General features: G+C 36.9%; 1 protein-coding gene across 12 annotated transcripts in view; it reads left to right on the top strand.

Moving 5' to 3' along the window:
* The window catches only part of GALNT13 (polypeptide N-acetylgalactosaminyltransferase 13), a 499,062-nt gene that overhangs the window by 303,209 nt on the left and 174,025 nt on the right, over positions 1-21,828 (top strand). For all 12 annotated transcript variants that reach the window (XR_013960615.1, XR_013960616.1, XM_080668540.1 and 9 more), the window contains exon 8: positions 8,081-8,198. Coding sequence is in view for 10 of the 12 variants with exons in the window: in XM_080668540.1 (XP_080524666.1) it covers positions 8,081-8,198 (118 nt within the window). In the remaining 2 variants the exon portion in view is untranslated. The remainder of the gene's footprint in view (positions 1-8,080; positions 8,199-21,828) is intronic.

Genomic DNA, 21,828 nt, shown 5'->3' with positions numbered 1-21,828 from the left:
TTATTATTTAATAGCAATTAATAATGTAATTTTTAATTTAAACTCATATATTTTCTATTAGGTTATTCTCAATCCAATGAAAATATACTTTCAATTAGCAGACAGAGCAGAGATAAATTCTCTCAAAGCCTGTGAGACACTTCTTTACAATTGGAGATACTAAAGCAACAGCACAGGGAAAGGCAAAGGTTGTGAATAGAACAAAGACTTCCATAAAAATAGTTGAACTTTGGAATGTTCGACTGTCCACGTTATCACCTACTCATGTTAAAACCTAATACATGTTGATTTTGAGAGGAAAAGATACCAACTCAGATGGAATCTCTGAATTTATATTCTTTGGAGAAAAATTGAATGTTTATATTATATTGATTTCTAATGGTTTTAGGGTATAAGTTATAAGACTTTCCTATCAATTGGTTGAGATGAGAACAAAACAAGGGTAGTATAAAAAGTTTTCAAGGTGATGAATCAAATATCACATTAATATGCTGAATAATTTTATCACATTACCCAAAATATTTTAAAATATCTGGTTTCAGATGGCCTCATTGCTTATTTTGACCCCTCTTCTACAATGAAAGTCAAAGGATAGATCAAATCCTGTGCCAACTACTGTGCATCCTCTTGGAAGCTAATGGTTTTATCAGTTTGTGAGGATTATTAAAAATGATTAAGGAAAAAAAATAACTGCTCTTTTTCTTGGAAATATAGGTATTTGAGCACATATAAGGTATTTGATTCTGATATTTGTTGTTAAATTGGTTCTTGGGCAGAAAAATAAGCCATTTTTCCATACTAAGAAAAACTTTAAATTTTTTCTTATCCTTTAAAATAGCTTTGAAACTGTTTGTGTTCCATAGATTCCACAGGATTTAAGTAAGCTTTCTTGCCTAGAGCTTATGCCAGCATAAACTCTAAGTTTCTGTTCTATCGAAAACTGTATCATCTCACCCAAACATATGTTCAAATGAGTGTCATGGTGTGCAATATTGCACTGAACTTCCCACTTTTTCTCTGTAAAAACCTTTAATCACATTCAACATTTGATTATTCATTGCTCTAATAAAATAATTGTTATGCATTTGCTTCTTTTCTCTCTCTTCTGCTTTCTATATTTGGGTATAGTGGACAGATTAAGGAAGGAAGAAGAGAGACTCAGCATCTAATTTTCCTTTAATTTCAAAACCTGCCAAATGTTTAACCAAATGAAGTCATTATATTCTATGGTATTAAAAAAATAAAGTTATTTTACTATTTTAGATTTTTATGCCTCACATATGTATATGTAATGAAATATTTATGTTTTTCATTTATTTTTATTATGGTTTATACTATATGAGAAATGTTAGTAATGTAGAGCTATAAATGCTAACAGCCTACATATTGTGTGTGATATTTGACCAATGCAAATAACAGCTTAAAGCTGAGCTATAGTCTCTCAAATCTTCTTTAGATTTTTTTTTTCTCCTGACACCTTGGTTATTTGCCAGGTAAGATTAAATAGAATCCTGATATAGCAAAGGAAAAAATAGTGAGAAGAAATGATGTTTATGTAACTTCGAAGAAATTGCTCTGAAAAGCATTGCTAAAATTCACAGGAAAACATGGTACATAAATTTGGAACTGGAAATCAGGAAAATGTATTTTGAATTAGCTACCTCAAATTCTTTGCTGTATAAGTTAAAAGGATCAACTGAGAGACCACTGATTAGTAGATGATGGAAGGAAATAGGAGGGAAGGAAGGAAGGAAGGAAGGAAGGAAGGAAGGAAGGAAGGAAGGAAGGAAGGAAGGAAATATGTTTTTTTAACTGGGCCACTCACTACTATTTGTGGTCCTTGAACAAGTCATTTAAACACATTGTGACTAAATTTTGTTGATCAAATATGTAGGGTTCTGTAGCTCTAAAATACTATAGTTCTATTAAAAATTAATTGGACTCTAAAACCAATAAAAAATAAAGTTGATTGTAATCTTGGCAAACACAGATGTTTTCTTCTTTTTAAGTAAAAATGATATTTATAATGTGTAGTACTTGTTGGTACTATGTTTAAAGTGTTACATGCATTAACACATGTCCTCATTTTATAGATGATGAAATTGAGGCACAGAGTTTAAGTGGCTTGCTGAAAGTCATCTGTGAGGATGAGTTTTGAACTAGATACTAAGTCCTTACTCCTAAAAACTAAATGTAGCTGACTCTTAGAGACTCCTTACTGTGTGCCTGCTTTTCACACATATTGTGATAATCCCAGTGTGAAATGTAGGATACATTATCTTCTCAGTGAAAATGCAGGCATTGCATTTTAACATCACTCAATAATCACATTTATTTTATCACTTAAAAAAATTTTTAACTTCTGGCTAAAAGATACAGTTATGCTTTTATGTCAAATACTTACTTTTTGGAGTCCTTTAATATGTTACATTGTTACAAAGCTTTATATCGTTAATTCTGAAGTACTATCACACTGAACCCTCAAAACCCCTTTTAAAGGCTTTAAAAATCTTGGAATCAATGAAGACATTTTTTTTTACTCATCAGTTTATCAGGTGTGAGCCAAGATTTTTGTTATAGTTTTAGAAATAAAATTGTTGGTAATTTAAACTTTTAAATAGATTGTTTTTTTGTCCATGAAATACATTGCTTATTTTTAAATTTTATTTATTCAGTAAACATATATTACTAGTCTAATGCTATTAAACCAATATATTGAGTATACTTACAGAAGTAGTAAAATGTATATAGTCATAATATATAATATTTGATAGCAGTCACAAGTGCCTTGAGGCAGAAATAGGGCGTTATAGAAGGGAGAAGGGAATTATCACATCTAGATTGTACTAAGGGCAGACTGCATGGAATCTGTGTTTGTAATGGCCTAAGAATAGGGCAAGTGTTTACAAAGGAAAATGAAAGTGACAAATAGATTTGAACATATGTACCAAGGTGAGAAAGTGTGCAATGTTTAGTAGTAAACGCTAAACACTTTAAATACAGGAAAATAGTTCAAAGGCTAGATGGAGCTCATTGGGTGACTCCAGAGCCCTGGTGCCAGGATAAGAAGCTGGCATTTATCCCTTAAAATTGGGTTTTGAACATCTGGTTAACATTTTTAGAGAGTTTTAATTTAGAGAAATTAATCTGGCTGTGGTTTATAGAATACATTTTGGAAGCAGCAAGCTCTAAAAGCAAGAGGATTCCATTAACACACAGAAATACGGGGACTAAAATTGTATAGGGACCATGATAACAGAGAACACAGGGAAGTGTCAAAAGTGCTTTGGAAAGAAATTGGAAGTATTTGGGAAATGAATGAATGAGCCACAAAAATTAAAGGTGCTTGAAAGGCATTTTCATCATTTTATATTAAGGCTCTGGAAGGAAATAGAGGACATTGAGAGAAGCAGATATAAACGGGTAGCACATTCTCAGTTCTGTGCTAAGCACAATGAGCAGAGTCAGAAAGATTTTTTTAAAGAAAATAACTAGTTATTTAAAAATAACTTTTTAAAGAAAATAAAAAGCACACAATGCAGAGGGAAGAAGAGAAAAAAGAAGCACAGATTAAGAGTCCCATTCATAGAGGTGACAATTAGAGACATATGACAAATGAGTTTATAGAAGGACAGAAAGAGAAAAGTGGTACTGAGAGACCCTTGAGAGAACTACATTTTGGGACAAAAGACGATAATCGTTAAGTGCACATTGTTAGGAAACAATGATATAAATTGTATAGTGTACTCATGTTGCAGATGTTACACTAAGAACTTGACTAAGATCTGACAACCAGCAAGGGAAAGGAAGAGGAAGGGGCATCAATAAGAATCATAAAATGAATATTCTGCTTGGAAGAAGGAAAAATCTCTCTGGAACAATGCAAGGGGAGTCAGAGGTGAAAAGATTTCAAGCAGGGGAGCCGATGATTTGTGTTAAATGTTTTCAAATGGAGAAGTTCAGGAAAGGCAATTGAAGTTCAGAATTGATAAGTCCTTTCAGAAAAAAAAGTTGTCGTAGAGGTGGGAGCAAGATCCAGATTTTAGTTAGAAAGTGAAGAGGAGTTGAGGGAGTATATAGAAAGTATCCTTTCAAAAAGGTTATCCGTGAAGGGAATAGAAAATATATGTCCCTAGTTTAAATGAGTCTTAGGATGGCATGAAGGTGTATTTTGATTTAGCATAGAACTTAATTGAAGAGTTTTATAAGCTCAAGGAGACAATCTAGATTAGTCAAAGGCATAACACATAAATGTAATAGCCAATGAACAAGTGGCTGAAAGAGTAGCCAGAAAAGAGCCAGCTGAGAGGACAAGAGTAAATGCTAGCCCATAATGAGAAGAAAGGAGATATTCTTGCCTCTGAAACAAGAGGAAGGGTCAATAAGAAGATCTATCTATCTATGATCATCTATCTAATTATCTATCTATCTAGAGAGAGGTAGAGGTAGAGAGTGAGGGAGTTCATATTTTATGCATTGACTCAATCTCAAGTTTCTAGAGAAGCGTCCCAAAACTTTTGGAAAAGTTTCAAATGAGACAAGTGAACAAATAAACATAGATAAAAGAATCCTTAGCAATTTGTGGACTAAGCAGAGAGTCAATAACATGGACTTCCAGTATGACCAGTTGAACTCATCATATTACTTTTTCAATGACTTTGTGGGTCTTCAAAGCATAAATAGATTAACGTGGGTAAAGGTTAATCTTACCCAGGTACTATATTTACAAAAAGAGAATGAGTTATATAAGGCCAGGGCAGAGAACTTAGGGGGTTAGGCTAGTTTTTTTCCTTGACATGGCTCAATCTTAGAGAGGCAGTGGGAGAAAGAAAGCAATTCCTAAAGGGGATTATTATGTGAGAACATTGAATAGCTAAGAAACCAAAATCACCAATGAAGAATAAAAAATGACTTCCATTGGATTGAAACAGGAGGGCTTATAAAATAAAGTTGTGTTCAGAGTGGCAGATTTCAGAGTTTAATGTCTTGGATATGAAATAGTTCCAAATGATTTTGAAATCTGAAATGGGGTGTGTTTATGGGGAGCTAAAATTAAGGACACTGAAGTCTTTTGTTTGAATGATCACATCAACAACAAAGATGTATCACCTAACTTTATTATGTGCTGGGCTCTGTGCTAAGTGTTTTTCTTCTATTAATTCATCTTCACCTACCTTCTGTGTAGTAGGTCACGTTCAGAGCCACTGAGCTCTGCCCCACCCCCTCCATTGAATGAATTAGTTGGTTGGTGTGACATTGTATAAACACAATATTAAAAAGGATATAATCTCAGATAATTCAACTATAATCAAGGTCTTTATCTTCTAGGCACCTGAACACTTAGGTTCACATAGACATATATAAATTGGTCATTCAGTTTACTTAGAACAGAACATGTTGCATAACACTGGCTTTGGCTGTAGATACCATTTAAGGAATGGTCTATAGATTATTTGAGAGAGCTGACCCTGCAAAGACAAAAAATTGTCTCTAGCAGCTTATTTCCTCAGAAATACAGGATTTTTTTTTTTGAGTTGCCATTTTATTTTTGTTACTTTTCAAGAATAAGTGAAACTTTTTGAGTCATTCCTATGATTAAATATGATTTATTATAGGCATTTATTATACATTTCTCACACATGTATAGGAATTATGACCAAAATGTAAGATGAAAATCAATACTGGTATTTAACTTTAATGCATTAGTCCTTTATTAGCAAGTAGATAAGTGGATAGGCACTCTGAACTGATCATTAAAAATGCATTACTTAACATTCTTAAGCACTTGGTTGCATTATGACAGGATAATTGAAGCAGTTTTTTGTTCCTTGTTTCATTATATAAGCTTCCCAGCACTCTAGTACCGTATATGGTTATTGCCATAGAGTTCCAAAACCCCAGTCAGGTGAGGGTTGTGGCTACCATAAGTACCATCTGTTTCACTTTGTTAGTGTTTCTCTAATAATTCAGAAGGTCAGTGATGCTGTTCCTGATAGGAACTCAGCAAGACCAGAAGTAATAAAACTGCTCCGAGACTAAGAGACCCTGTGCTCCTCCAACTGATGGGCAGTTAATTACCTGAGTATAAAACAGTGAGAGCACTGGGAGAAATCAGGAACTTCACAATCTGGTAGCTGTCCAAGTACAATATTATTTGGTGGTTTGGTTTTTCATTGAACTGTACTGTTCAATTAGAGGACATGAGCATATCCTGTGGCAGAAGAGGATATAATTTCAAGAAAAGCAAAACATTTGTTTTGTTTTTTACCAATCTCAGACTAGGTGAATGAACATTCCAAATTAGTTACTCGACCAGTGTTTCTCCTCTTGAACAGCACATTACAATTAGCTGGGAACTTTACATAATACCAAAGGTCTGGCCCCCCATCCTGTTAATGAAATCTGAATCTATGGAAAGTGGTACCCAAGCATGGAAATGCATTTTTTAAAAGTTTGTCAGGTATGCTAAGAAGATTGGAAACCACTATACTACAATTAATGTTCAAAAATAATAATTTCCAATGTAGATAGATCCAGTTGTGAACAACTAGAATTTTCTTTCTTTCTCTTTTTTTAAAGAATAGTTTCTTGATTTTAGAGAGGAAGAGATATGGAGAGAGAAAGAGCAACATCAATAGACTGCCTCCTGCATGTGCCCTACCAGGGATCAAGCCCCCAACCCTGGCATGTACCCTGATCTGGAATCCAACCAGCAACCTTTTGGTACATGGGACTATGCCCAACCAACTAAGACACACTTTTTTAGTTAAATTTATAATACTATATAATAAAGAGGTAATATGCAAATTAACCCTGATGCCCTCACAAGATGGCTGCCTATGACCAGGCCAGCAGGGGGGTTAGTGAGAGATGACCAAATGACTGAACAGCAGGCTGCATGGGGTGACCAGGCCAATGGGGGGCCCATGAGGGGTGACCAGGATGGCAGGGGGGGAGTTGGGGGCTACCAGGCCAGCAGGGAGGGCAGTTGGGAGCAACCAGGCCGGCAAAGAGGGCAGTTAGGGGTGACCAGGCCAGCAGAGGGGGCAGTTAGGGGCGATCAGACCAGCATGCAAAGGCAGTGAGGGGCAATCAGGCTGGCAGGGGAGGGCAGTTAGGGGTGACCAGGCAGGCAGGCAGGTGAGCGATTAGGAGCCAGCGGTCCAGGATTGTGAGAGGGACATCCCCTGAGAGGTCCTGGATTGGAGAGGGTGCAGGCTGGGCTGAGGGCCCCCTGACCCCTGTGCACGAATTTCATGCACCAGGCCTCTAGTACTTGTATAGAAAGACTTGTATAGTTCACACATCAACATTGCTTTAATGATCTTTTAAAATTAATTAATCATTTAAAACGAAACATTTGACTTCTTAGTTCTTATAGAGAAGTTTCGAATGGGAGAACCAAAAGCATTTATTTCTAGGAAAAAATTTTAGCATCTGTGCCAAATTTACTTTAAATCTCTGCATAGCAAAGGGATCTATGTTTCTCCAGTGTTATACAATTGATTGTGTTATTTTAGTTAGGTAAAGAGAAGACTGTGTGATTAGATGTAAAGCTCTGATGTTTGAAAATACTTTTGTAATTCTTATTACTTAACTGTCTATAAACATTTTATAGCATTCAATATTTTTCATGTTTAAGTAGGCTATAGATATTTCCATAGAAAAACCATTTTCACATGAAAATGATTTATAATCAGATGACAAAAGATCACAACTGGCAGTTTCATGATTAGTAATCTCTTAAAGGGTGGTACAAAGAACACTAACTTCTCTTCACTTTGGCTTTCAAAAGGAATGTAGATGCCCTCCTCTTAAGTGCCCTGTGTTCCTTCCATGTGTCTGTGTGATCACCTATAACAAAAGAGGCTAATCTAAATTTAGTTTTACAGAAAATATGATAAAATGCTATTTACTAATTTTAAAACCTCTTACACCTTGGCTTTATGTTTTCAGTTTGAGATTTTTGAATAGTATTATTTTAATGTAAAATGTCTCAAAGATATTTGCTACAGTCATTAAACTCCACATATTGTTTTCAAAAGATATTCTTTTCTTTTTGTTTTGTTTTTTCAACTAGGACCCCTACTATGGCTGGTGGCCTATTTTCTATTGACAGAAACTACTTTGAAGAGATAGGAACTTACGATGCAGGAATGGATATCTGGGGTGGAGAGAATCTTGAAATGTCTTTTAGGGTAATTGCCTTTTCCTTTATTTTTTGACTCTGAACATACGATGCTGTTGCATGCACACATAGACCTAGTCGTTGACTGTGGAATCTTTTTTGTGAAGTGATGCAAATTGCTGATCTGTTGGTCATTTTAACACTTATTAAAAAGATTTGCTAGAGTCTTTTGCATGCAATATTTACTGTTAAATGGGAAATTTTAGGCATTTTTTTAAGTTTTCAAAAATAATTACTTTATTCATAGTACAAAGACATTGTCTTTTAAGTGTTTGAAATAAAGACAGGCTTTATTTTTTTCAATAAAGCAGTTCCCTATAAAAGCAATGTGTATTTTGGCACTAAAACTATGTTATCTGAATTTGCAAGTGCTGCCTGAGGTTATTCTCAAATAATTTTAACAGTAATCTGGTGAAAGGATTTCTCTATAATTCTCTGTGTAGCATGACTACTTTTACAATTATAGACATTGTTTGATGAATCAGTTTAAATAATGCAAATTCACTTATTAAATGACTTTCTAGGTAAATAAAAAGTAAGGATTACTCCCTCATATATATGATTTAGGAAACATATGAATATTTTTAACATTTTGTTATATTCATAAATTTAAAATACAGACACATAAATGTGCTTTCATGCTATCAAATAAGTGCTAACATACTGTTGTTTTTTCTTCAAACCACATATATTATCATTCTAAATGAAATAAGTTAGTAGCACTGTTATCTTTTCCATTTTAGAATTTAACATGAAATATTCAAAACACTCTATTGTTTGACAAAATTATTTGTGCAATGAAATTATTAGAGTTTAGATATATTTATCAATGATATATAGATTTATATATATACTTTGGACAGTAAAGTTTGTTTTTCACTTACAAAATATAATAATGTTCTGTAAGAAAATGTTCCAAATTGAAACTAAGAATTACTTTGAATTTATATAATATGGAACTTAATGGATCTTGCATAATCTGAATTATTTTATAAGTACTAGAATGGCCTAGTTATACAATTGTTTGCCTATAAGCCTTTCTTATAGTCAGATGTCTGAAAACATCATTAGTTAATGGAATTTTATTCTTTCTGTATTTGCTTATATATTTATAGTCTATTGCAACTTGCTCTACAGTCTTAGTACAATCCTCAGGGATGTGTTCTTGCATCAGGCACATGATGCATCTTTGCACAACCTTTGGGGACATTTGGGGACCTAACATTTTTACTTCATGGGGTTCAGAAAGTGCAGAGAGTAACAAATGACAGTTAAGAAAAGGAAGAAGAAAAGAGAAAGAGGAAAGAAGGAGGGAGGGAGGGAGGCAAGGAAGGAAAGCAGGAAGGAAAGAGGAAGGAAGGAAGGAAGGAAGGAAGGAAGGAAGGAAGGAAGGAAGGAAGGAAGGAAGAAAGGAAGGAAATTCAAACCTTAAAAGCAGTTTGTTCTTAATCTTAGATGTAATGATGAGATTATTTACATATTAATAAACCAATATTCCTTGGATATTGTACTGAGATTACATAAGGAGAAAAATCAACATGGGAATATTACTATTACCTGTGATTATACTGCCCACCTTTTTTCATTCTTTTCTAAGATTCATATTCACCTCTATTCTTCTTGCCTGTTAGGCATGATTCTCTGCCAATGGACTCCCATTACTTTCAATACATAGCTCCAGTACTGGGTGGATACTCTTCATCTGATTTAAAGATGTGCTTAGGAGTAATTTAGTGTAATAAAACAGAAGAACACGATCAGAAAATGCAACAGAGGTATAAATGTATCAAAAAGGAAGACTTGAGAATATGAAATTTGGAAATTTGATAATATTTGCTGCAGATACCAGGGGGACAGAGTGAATGCAACTAGTGGCCCTAAGTATGATCAGATCCCTAGAAAATGATATAAGATGTTTACTGTGACTGGTTGCTTGAGCTTATTAAAAAATAAAGTATTCATAAGTGACTACTTTTCAGTTGTTTTAAAACATATAATTGACTTCAGTTTCCATCTGATTTCAGTAGAAACAACCTATATATTTTGCTTTTTGATAGACTCTTGATTCTTCAGTACTTTCCTTTCCATGATATGAATAGAACAGTTCACTTAATAACTAGTACCCTAGCTGAGGAAGATAGTAAGAAAAAATGCTGAAACAGTATATTAACAAAGGAATGAGACTTCCCTGTTAGACTAATTTTATGAAAAGATGTGACTTAATAAAATGAGACTATATTGAGGATTTACAATCAGAAGACCTGAGACTAATATCCAGCTCAGTCATTATAGAGCAAACACATTCTGAGTGTGTAATACATGCTTTACACTTTCTAGATGCTGAGACCACAAAAATGAGTAAGGCATAATGCTTTTACTCTCAAAAAGCCGCATTTCTATGAGAGAGATACAAATAGTTATTATTGACAATAAAATATGATTTCTTAAAAAGAAATTTATGTAGGAGGTGTCTTTGTCATGTAGGCAAATCATTTAACCTCAACTGTGGAAAGGTGATTGTAATCATAGTGAAATTCTATTTTGCTGCTCTAGTTTATGTAGATTTGAGGGTAATTAGAAAACAGAGAAATATTAAGGGCTTGCAAAACATCACGAGTCTGACTAGCCTTACGGGAGTTTAAGCCAATCTAAAGAAATGCATCTTGCAGATTTATTTATAACAATATCACTTGGCTTTTGATGCCCAGAGTATTGTAAGTACTGAGACATTGAAAATTTAATGAAAGCTCTAGATCTCCCCAGAGAGAAGCATCCAGTCTCTTACTACAATAGGTTTTAACAGTTTCATAGGGTTGAAGAATTCCTTGAAGTGTCAGGATAAATAAATTTTGGCAAAAAATATTAGTGATTTCTAATATTTATAGAGCTATTATGTGGAATAGTTGAGAATTGAACCCCAGTGTTCTGAGACCATCAGCTATGGTGCTAATTACCACACTGCTACCTCCTCATTAAGGCTCATCCCTCCATAACATGTCACTCCTAACTGCTGATGATATTATCGGGAGAGAGAGAAGCTAATAGGCAAACGTGTTCCTCCACGCTTCTGAGATGGCTGCCTCATCTAGTGATCTTATCTTCCTGTTATAGGCTTTAGTCTCCTTTGGTATATAACATACGTACATCTGATAACAGCGAGACTATGTACAGGTAGATGCTAATACTCCTGAAAGCTTAGCCTCAGATATTACTCTCTACTTCATTCCACAACAATCATCCAAATAAAATAAATCCTAAGAATACTGTTTAAACACAAATGTTGATTTATTTGCTGACATTTATTGAGTTTTCATTCAGTCAGTTCATGGGATACAGTAGTGAACAAAACAGACAAAATGGTGTGTCCTTATGGAAATTATATTTTAGAGGAGACAGACAAGGGAAGTAAAATGCAGGGGTGGACAAATGTAAGTTTACAGTTGTGAGTAAGTGAAACAGTTTATTCTTGTATTATTATTTATTAATTATTGTATTATTTCCTACATGGACCACTGTAAACTTACTTTTGTCCACCCCTGTATATTAATATATTGGTGATAAGAGTTAAAGAGAAAAAATAAGGGAGAAGAATATGAAATGGTAGATGTTGGAGATTGGTAGGAGTTGAAATTTTAGATAGGAGAAACTCAGAAATGAATATTCATATAAAATAATTGATAAAAAAGTGAACCCATGATAATATATATTTACCATCAAAAGTGTCATCTTTAAGTAATATCTATAATGTCAGCATAAATACCACCCAACAAGCATCACCAGCAAAAGACCTTGCCTTTCATGAGTAATAGCATAGAAGCAATATTTCCAAGAATGCACAATATTTTGTTCATTTTAAAATGAGATAGTCTGCCATTGTTGAGCCAATTGAGGTCATGGGGGAGAAAAGTGAAAAGTCATCAAGTCATTCACAGCCATGAATGATAGACTAATAGTTACAAGAATGATCTAGGAGTCTGACAGCAGGGATTCAGTTCCAGCTCTGACACTAATTAGCTGTACTAGAGGCCCAGTGCATGAAATCCATACACTGGGGGTGGGGGAGGTGTCCCTCAGCCCGGCCTGTGGCCTCTCACAGTCTAGGAGCCCTTAGGGCTGCACTTACCAGCCATGAGCTCAGCTCAGGGTTTCTGGTTGAGCGGCGCTCCCCCTGTGGGAGCGCACTGACCACCAGGGGGCAGCTTCTGTGTTGAGCATCTGGCCCCTGGTGTTCAGTGTGTGTCATAGTGACCAGTTGTTCTGCCTTTTGGTTGTTCCACTGTTTGGTTGATTTTACATATTAGCCTTTTATTATATAGGATGATTTGGGCAAGGTAGTATGTCTCCTAAGCTCTAGTTTCTTCATATCTACAATAAGAAAGTTTGTAGCACTTTCCTGATACGCTTTCAGAGATGATTAAATAAACCTTGTATATAGTATTGAGCACCCCAATGACCACACATATAGAAAGGGGCTAATAAAAGGCAGCAATTGTTGTTGTGGTTATAAGCTGTGCAACTTTGAGTAAGTCCTGACACTCCTGAGCCTCAATGACAACCTTACCCTTAAAAATCAGTCCTTGACCATAGATAATCAATGCAGAGAATGTACGTGAAAATACCTTTAAAGCTAGAATATGCAATACTTACATAAAGTACTACTTCCCTAATTGTTAGTTAAGATGTGGTTCTAAAACTCCCCTGCCCAAAAAAGAAATAAAATTTTTTTAATAAATCATTATTGTTCAGATTATTACAGCTATTCCTCTTTCTCCCCCACAGCTCCCCTCCACCCAGTTGCCCTCCACCCAGTTCCCACCCCATGCCCTTACCCCCCCAATTGTCCTTGTCCATAGGTGTAAAATTTTTGTCCAGTCTCTTTCCACACCCCCCACACCCCCTTCCCCCCGGGAGTTGTCAGTCCACTCCCTTTCTATGCCCCTGATTCTATTATATTCACCAGTTTATTCTGTTCTTCAGATTTTTTATTCACTTGATTTTTAGATTCGCTTGTTGATATATATTTGTCACTTGGTTGTTTATAATTTTTATCTTTACCTTTTTTTTCCTCTTCTTAGAGAATACCCTTCAGCATTTCATATAATACTGGTTTGGTGGTGATGAACTCCTTTAGTTTTTTCTTGTCTGTGAAGCTCTTTATCTGACCTTCAATTCTGAATGATAGCTTTGCAATCTTGGTTGTAGGTTCTTGCTATTCACCACTTTGTATATTTCTTGCCACTCCCTTCTGGCCTGCATAGTTTTTGTTGAGAAATCAGCTGACAGTCGTATGGGTACTCCCTTGTAGGTAACTAACTATTTTTCTCTTGCTGCTTTTAATATTCTCTCTTTGTCTTTTGCCCTTGGCATTTTAATTATGATGTTTCTTGGTGTGGTCCTCTTTGGATTCCTCTTGTTTGGGGTTCTCTGCACTTCCTGGACTTGTAAGTCTATTTCTTTCACCAGGTAGGGGAAGTTTTCTGTCATTATTACTTCAAATAGGTTTTCAATATCTTGCTCTCTCTCTTCTTCTGGCACCCCATAATTCGAATGTTGGTATGCTTGAAGTTGTCCCAGAGGATCCTTACAGTATCTTCATATTTTTGGATTCTTTTTTCTTTTTTGCTTTTCCGGTTGGGTGTGTTTTGCTTCTTCGTATTTCAAATCTTTGACTTGATTCTTGGGATCCTCTAATCTGCTGTTGGATCTCTGTATATTATTTTTTTTATTTCAGTCAGTGTATGCTTAATTTCTAGTTGGTCCTTTTTCATATCCTTGAGGGTCTCACTAAATTTCTGGGAGGTTTCTAGAAGATTCTTGAGTAACCTTATAACCGTGGTTTTGAACTTTATATCCAGTATTTTGCTTTCATCCATTTCTTTCATTTGTGACTTGTTTCTTTGTCTCCACATTTTGGCTGCTTCCCTGTGTTTGTTTCTATGTACTGGGTAGCTGCTAAGTCTCCTTGAGTTGATAGAGTGGCTTTGTGTGGTAGGTGTCCTATAGGACCCAGTGTCTCAGCATTCCCAGTCACCTGAGGTGGACACTCTTGGTGGACCCCTTTGTGTGCTGTTTGCACAGTCTTGTTGTAGTTAACCCTTGATTGCTATTGGTATCACTGGGAGGAATTGACCTCCAGGCCAATTGGCTGTGAGGACCAGCTGTGTTTACACTGGAAGATATGTTGTGCAGGAGACATCCTTATGAGGCAGGACTTGCTTCAGTAGGGCTTTGGTGCTCACTGAGTCTGCCCCTTGTGTGTGTGTCTCTTATGGATGTGAAGTTGTAATCCGGTATGGTCTCTGACCACTGTGTACACTGGCTCTTAGATCTCCAAGGATGTGCAAGGTCAGCCACTGTCTGGGGCTGCCCAGCAGGAGCTACAGAGAGATCTGCAGATTCCTCCTCTTTGTATGGGGTTTGGAAGTGCCCAGAGGAGGCCCAGCTGTGAAGCAAGGCCACTGCTGTTGCCAGGCCTTGGGCCTTCTTTTGTAAGCTCTGGGGCTCTCTGACCCAGCTGCAGTTCCTTTTAGGTGAAAGAACAGGCCATTCATATGCAAAAGCCTCTGAGCACAGCTTGGGTGGGGTTGTAAATTGGGTGGGGCAGGGTTTCTGGGAATCACCAGGGCAGAGCTAACAGCAAGGCTGCCAGTCAGCCCTTAACCAGAGAAGTCCCCGATTCTCCACATCCCGCGCCCCCATGCAGGAACAATGATCGCTGCGAGCACCTCTGAGAGAAAGCCACCCTGGTGTTCCTGTCCCAATGCCAGACAGTCCAGTTTCTCCCCGTATGTGCCTGGGTCCCCCAGAGTCTCGCCCGGAACTGGAGTTCAGAGTGAGTGGGAGCTTGTATCTCCCTCCAGATTGAAAGAGCAGCACTTTCTGTGCCTCTGCACCTCTTACCAGCCTCAATGAGCTTTCTTCACCTCTCTAGCTGTGGGACTTCCTCTCAGCCAGCTTTCCCGTGGTTCTGGGTGGTATCCTGCCGTTAAGTTGTGATTTTGATGTGGTTGTGATAAGCAGCAAGTATAGGTGATTACCTATGCTGCCATCTTGATTTCTCTCCCAAGAAATTAAATGTTAGGAAAGAAAAAAACACTTTCTGTTTTGACTGTTGCAATGTCCTTTGAGGCGACTACTGACATCCTAAAAACCTAGAGTATAAAACATTTAGCTATACTCATAATCAATTTTAATAAAATAATTATTTTTAAAGAATCATCTAGACTTGGCATAACAGTTAACAGTTACTGGGGTTGCACATGAACACACACACACACACTTGAATCAATAAAAATGGACATAACACTGTAAATGAAATAAGAGATTTAAGCCATTGGACATCAGGTCATTGAGGACAGCGGTGTCAGAGAGATGGGACACAATAAGGAGAGCAATTGCCTCAGCTTTACTGCCAGAGCAACTGGGGAGGATTCAGAAAGAGAAGGAGGACCTGCGCAGAGCCCAGTGGACTCCATGACGTGAGAAGTTGGAGGTGAATGACTGGGAAGATCAGGCAGCTAGAAGTTGGACAAAGTACCAGAGAGGAGAAAGCTACACAAACAGAACTCAATAGTAAACTGACAGCACATATGTGAGAAAATGACCCAAGCTGAGGAAAGAACCACGAGAAAGAGGTCTCTTTGCCCCTCATTTAGGACCAGCAAAAGTCGTCTGTACTCTCCAGCCAGCCTGATTCATGGGGCGTGGGCAGAGTAAATATTGGGGAACTCTATGATACACTTTTAAATAACCCATGGATCAAAAAAGAAGTTCAAAGTGAAATTAATAATATTTTGAACTGAATGAAAGGAAAGCACAGTGTTTCAAAGTTTGTAGTGCCAGAAAAGTAATACTTAGGGGGAACTTACAGCACTAAGCATCTCTGCTGAAAAAAAGAAAAATTGAAAACCAACATCTTCAGCTTCCTCCTTCAACAACTAGAAAAAGGAGGAGAACAAATAATAAAGATCGAAAAAAGAAGGAGGAAACAATAAAGATCAAAGCAGAAATGATAAAATGTAAGAGAAAAAGTTTCCTTGAGAAGAATAGTAAAATTGATAAATTTCTAAGCAAATGTAATAGAAAAAAGAGAAGACAAAATTACCAATATTAGGAATGAGAAGGGTGATGTCATTGTGGATGCTAGAGATAGTAAAGGCTTATAAAGTAATATCAACAGCATTATGGCAGTAAATTTGACTTCAATAAAATAGGCAACTTCCTTAAAAGATAAACTATCAAAGCCCACAAGAAGTAAATCAACCAAACAGCCCTAAAAAGTGGTAAAAAAAAAAAAAAAGAAAAAAAAAAAAAGAAAGAAAGAAGAAAAAGAATCTTGTAATTTAAAAAATGACTATTTGCAAAGGAAACCCGCTTGCCAGATGACTTCATTGGTAGATTCTACCCATAGTTTTGGGTAGAAATAAGAACAGTTTTACACAAACTTCCAGAATATTGAAGAGGAGATAATACCTCCCAATTCATTCTGTGAGGTCAGTGTTATTCAAATAGCAAAACTTGACAGATATTAAGAGAATAGAAAACCGCAAGTCAATACCCCTCATGAACATAGATGTAAAAATTCTAAATAAACTTTAGCAAATCAATCCTTTCAATATGTAAAATGAAAATGCATCATGCCTAAGTGAGGTTCACCCCAGGAATGGAAGGCTGATTTAACATTCAAACACCAATCAATGTAATTTACTATGTTAACACATCAAAAAGAAGAAAAATCAAAGGATCTTCTGAATAGAGGCAAGAAAAGCATTTGAAAAAATCCAATTCCATTCCTGATTTAAAAACAAATAGGATAAAAGCACAAAAAAAAAAACAAAAAAAAACAAAACAAAACAAAAAAAAAAAAAAACAGAAAAATGCCTGAGCAACCTAATTATAGCAGGGAACTATCTCAACCTAATAAAGGGCTTATAGGAAAAGCCTACCTCCTATTACCGTTAAGAGATGAAATATTTTATTCTTAAGACCAAGAAAAGATAAGGATGTTGGCTTTTACCACTTCTACTTAACATTATGGTGGAGGTTTTAGGCAGTACAAGAAGATAAAATTATAAACAAATGCTATCCATATTGTAAAAGAGAAAGTGAGACTGTCATTTCAGATGGCATGATTATCTAGAAAATTCAATGGAATTTATTTCAAAAGCTACTAACACAAGCAGGTGATCTGCCCAGTTTGCAAGATACAAGAATATTATATAAAAATCAATTGTATTCCTGTATATTAGCAGCAAACAATAAAAAAATCTAAGTAAAATTTCATTTATAATAGAATTAAAGATATGAAATAGTGATAAATCTGACAAAAGGTATACTAAAATCTAAAATTTTAGGTAAATGCAAACTAATGTATAAGTGATAAAAAGCAGACAAGTTGTCTATGGACAGCAAATTGGGGTGGGAGATTAGAATTGGAAGAAGGGATTACAAGGGGGCATATGAAAACTTTTGGGGATAATGTATATATTTATTACCTTGATTGTGGTGATAGCTCCACAGGTTTCACATAAGCCAAAACTTATCAAATGGTACATTTTAAATATATGCAGTTTTATGTATTTTAATTATATGCAATAAAGCTGTTAAAATATTAAAGCACACACACACACACACACACACACACACACTGCTGGCATCTGCAAAAATAAACAAATGAAGAAAAATGTAATTGGTGGTATCATCTACTGCAGACGTGTAATTCAGTCTAGATCCTCAGTATGTCTTAGCCTACTTACTTTTAAATACCTACTGATCTGAGTCAAAAATCTACCTCCTAAGACAATTGTATGGAAATGAGATAATACTTATTGGAGTTTTTAATAAACTATTCTGTACTGCAGAAATATTAGTTTTATGATCATTACCTTTAAAAAGTAGAGGCAGTTTTGTCAATAAGCAATATTTTAATTGACAGGATGGAATTTACTTGAAATGATCCAATTTTTCTTTGTCTTTAAAATCACAGTGTAAACAGCAGTAAATTTATCTGAAGGATGTAACCGAGTGAAATGTCCTATGATGTGAAATCCGCTTATTTCCAAATTGCACAAGCAATGAAGTGAAAAAGAAATGGAAGCAGATATCATAAATAATGGAAAAATGAAAGGCAGACGGTTTTATCGAACAGAACAGTATGGTAAATGAGGCAAAGAAGTTTGTGGACTTTGGGGGATTGTAGTCCACAATCCAGAATTTTAAAAGAAAGTATTTTCTAGAAATGTCCACATGATTTTGACAAGTGAAAATGTCAATCATAATCTGTTAGAAACAAATTTAGACAAAAGTCTAGTTCTTTTAGAATTCTGCCTTTTTTTAAAAACTTAATATAAATCTGAGCATAATGTTTAAAACTTGACTATTTTTTTTATTGAGTTGCTCATAAAAAGCAGACTTTAATAGAAAAATTGCAGTTAAGTGAATTTAACATAAGTTCATGTTATCCACAATTTTGGTGGAAATGGTTTTGTGGAGCACTTTTATCTATAACTAGAGGCCCGGTGCATGAAATTCGTGCAAAGGGGCGGGTGTGTGTCCCTCAGCCCAGCCTGCACCCTCTCCAATCTGGGACCCCTCAAGGGATGTCCGATTTCCCATTTATGCCTGATCCAAGTAGGATCGGGCCTAAACAGGCAGTCGGACATCCCTCTCACAATCCAGGACTGCTGGGTGATCACCCCCTAACTACTCCCCTGCCAGCCTGATTGATGCCTAACTGCTCCCCTGCCAGCCTGTTTGCCTCTAACTACCCTCCCCTGCAGGCCTGGTCCCCCACAACTGCCCTCCCTTGCAGGCCTGGTCCCTCCCAACTGCCCTCCCCTACTGGCCTGATTGCCCACAACTGCCCTCCCTTGCAGACCTGATCCCTCCCAACTGCCCTCCCCTGCTGGCCATCTTGTGGCAACCATCTTGTGTCCACATGGGGTCAGTCATCTTGGACCACATGGGGGCAACCATCTTGTGTGTTGGAGTGATGGCCAATTTGCATATTATTCTTTTATTAGATAGGATAATTAGATAGGATAGAGGCCTGGTGCAAGGGTGGGGCCCAGCTGGTTTGCCCTGAAGGGTGTCCTGGATCAGGGTGGGGGTTCCCTTGGGGCATGGGGCAGCCTGGGTGAGGGACCTGGGGTGGTTTGCAGGCCGGCCACGTCCCCCGGCGACCCAAGCGGAGGCCCTGGTATCTCGGGTTTATTTATCTTCTACAACTGAAACTTTGTAGCCTGGAGCGGAGCCAAGCCTCCTGCTCGTTCCGTGGCCGCAACCATTTTTGTTGGGATTTATTTATCTTCTATAATTGAAACTTTGTAGCCTTAAGCGAGGCCAAGGCAGGCCAGGGCTGCGGAAACTTGGCCTCCTCCATTGCTGGGGGCTACCCAAGCCTCCTCTCCAGCTCCGTGGCTGCCACCATTTTTGTTTGGATTTATTTACCTTCTATAATTGAAACCAAGCCTCCTGCTCTTTCTGTGGCTGCAGCCATCTTGGTTCGGTTAATTTGCATACTCACTCCTGATTGGCTGGTGTGTGTGGCTTGTGGGTGTAGCAGAGGTATGGTCAATTTGCATATTACTCTTTTATTAGATAGGATAATAAAAGCATTATATGCTAATTAGACTGGAAGTCCTTCCTTCCAGACAAAGCCGCAGTGGGTGGGGGCCACAGCAGAGGTGGCAGAAGCCCCTGGCTGCAGGCGGGAGCCAGGGCCAAGGCCCTTGCATGAATTTCGTGCATTGGTCCTCTAGTTTAAATATGATAAGCACTCTTAATCTACATCATAAAAGGCCTGTGGTCATGATGCCATAATAGCGGAACAACCAAACAACCGGTCACCAGGAGGTGTATGGAACACCTCCTGTGGGCCGGGACTCATGGCTAGTGCAGCGAGGTGGGCCTCGCGTGGGGCTGGCAGGGCTCTTGCGGCAGAGGCGGGGCCCACGGCTCACGCAGGGCAGGTCTGGGGTCCCGCTGGCGTGGAGGGTCTGGGTCTCACGCGATTTTGCACGCTGGGCCTCTAGTATTAATATAAAGATTTATTAGCCTTTTCTTTTCCTAGCTTTATTGAGGTACAATTGCCAAATGAAAAGTGTGTATATTTGAGGTTTACAATGTGATGATTTGATACACAGGGGTAGGCAGACATCGGTTTTCCAGTTGTTCATACGGAGAATAATACAATTAATAAATAATAATACAAAAATAAACTGTCTTGCATACTCACAACTGTAAATCTATTTTTGCCTTATCCTGTTCTGTGTTGTGAAATGGTTACCACAATCAAACTAATCAACACATCCATCACCTCACATAGTTGCTGTATGTGCTTTGCTTTATTGCTCTTCACTCGTTTGCACTTCTCAAATAATGCTTTTTTTTTTTTTTAAATAAGTTCAAGATTTGTGACAACCCTGCATAGAGACAGTCTATTGGTGCCATTTTTCCAACAGGCCCAAATGATGGTTAGCATTTTTTAGCAATAAAGTATTTTTTTAATTGAGGTATGTGTCTTGCTTTTTTAGATATGCTCCTATTGTACACTTAACAGACTACAATACAGTATAAGCAACTTTTATATGCACTGGGAATTCAAAAATTTATGTTACTCACTTTACTGCAATAGTCACTTTATTGCAGTGGTCTGGAACTGAACCCACAATATCTTCAAAGTATGCCTGTATTTCACACAGTATATTAACTATAGTCACCATACTGTACATTAGATGTCAGAACTTATTCATCTTATAACTAAAAGTGTACCCTTATTGGCTACTTTTTTTTTTTTAAGTCCAAGAGGTTATAAACTGACATCATATTCATGTATAGCTCCCGTAAAGAATATAAACAAATGTTGTCCTGGCCGGTTTGGTTCAGTGGGTAGAGCATCGGCCTGTGGACTAAAGGGTCCCAGGTTTGATTCCAGTCAAGGGCAGGTACTTCAGTTGCAGACTTTATCCTGGGCCTCTGTTGGAGTGTGTGTGGGAGGCAACCAATCAATGTGTCTCTCTCACATTGATGTATGTTTCTCTCTCCCTTCCTCCCTCCCTCGCTGCCTCCCTCCTTTCCACTCTCTAAAAATCAATAGAAAAATATCCTCCGGTGAGGATTAACAACATCAACAACAAAAAGAATATAAGCCAATATTAATGAAACTGTCCAGCACATTTCTCTCTGGTTACCTATTTGGTGCAGGGTAAACCTAAGCACATTGCAAATGACTTGAATTTTTAGTTTTCGTGTTTGCAATTAGATATTCTGTTATCTGTGCTACCACGCTACCTTAATCCATTGCTTAAACATACCTTATTGAATCTCCTTATTATTTGTTTAATTGAAATCACAGAAAAAATAACTCTGGGTAAGAGATAGCTGAGGCATTGTTTATAAAGACTTTGTTACATCTGTTATATACATTTTAAAACCTTGGGTCAGTAGAAGCCATATAATTATATTTAATTAAGAGTCTATAGAAGACTCAATTTTTCCAAAATAAAAGTGTGAGAATTTTATTTTGAATGTTCAATACAATAAATACATGATTTCATATGCTCCTTTAGAAAAAACAAATGAACAAAAGGGAAATTAGACATTAATCAAACTTTAGGAGAATGTTAGCTAACAGTAGCAGA

The sequence above is a fragment of the Plecotus auritus genome (genome assembly GCF_963455305.1).
Source record: "Plecotus auritus genome assembly, chromosome: 5".
Classification (NCBI taxonomy): Eukaryota; Metazoa; Chordata; class Mammalia; order Chiroptera; family Vespertilionidae; genus Plecotus; species Plecotus auritus.
Note: the sequence above shows the minus strand (reverse complement) of the source record. Positions and strands in the feature narration are given on the sequence as shown.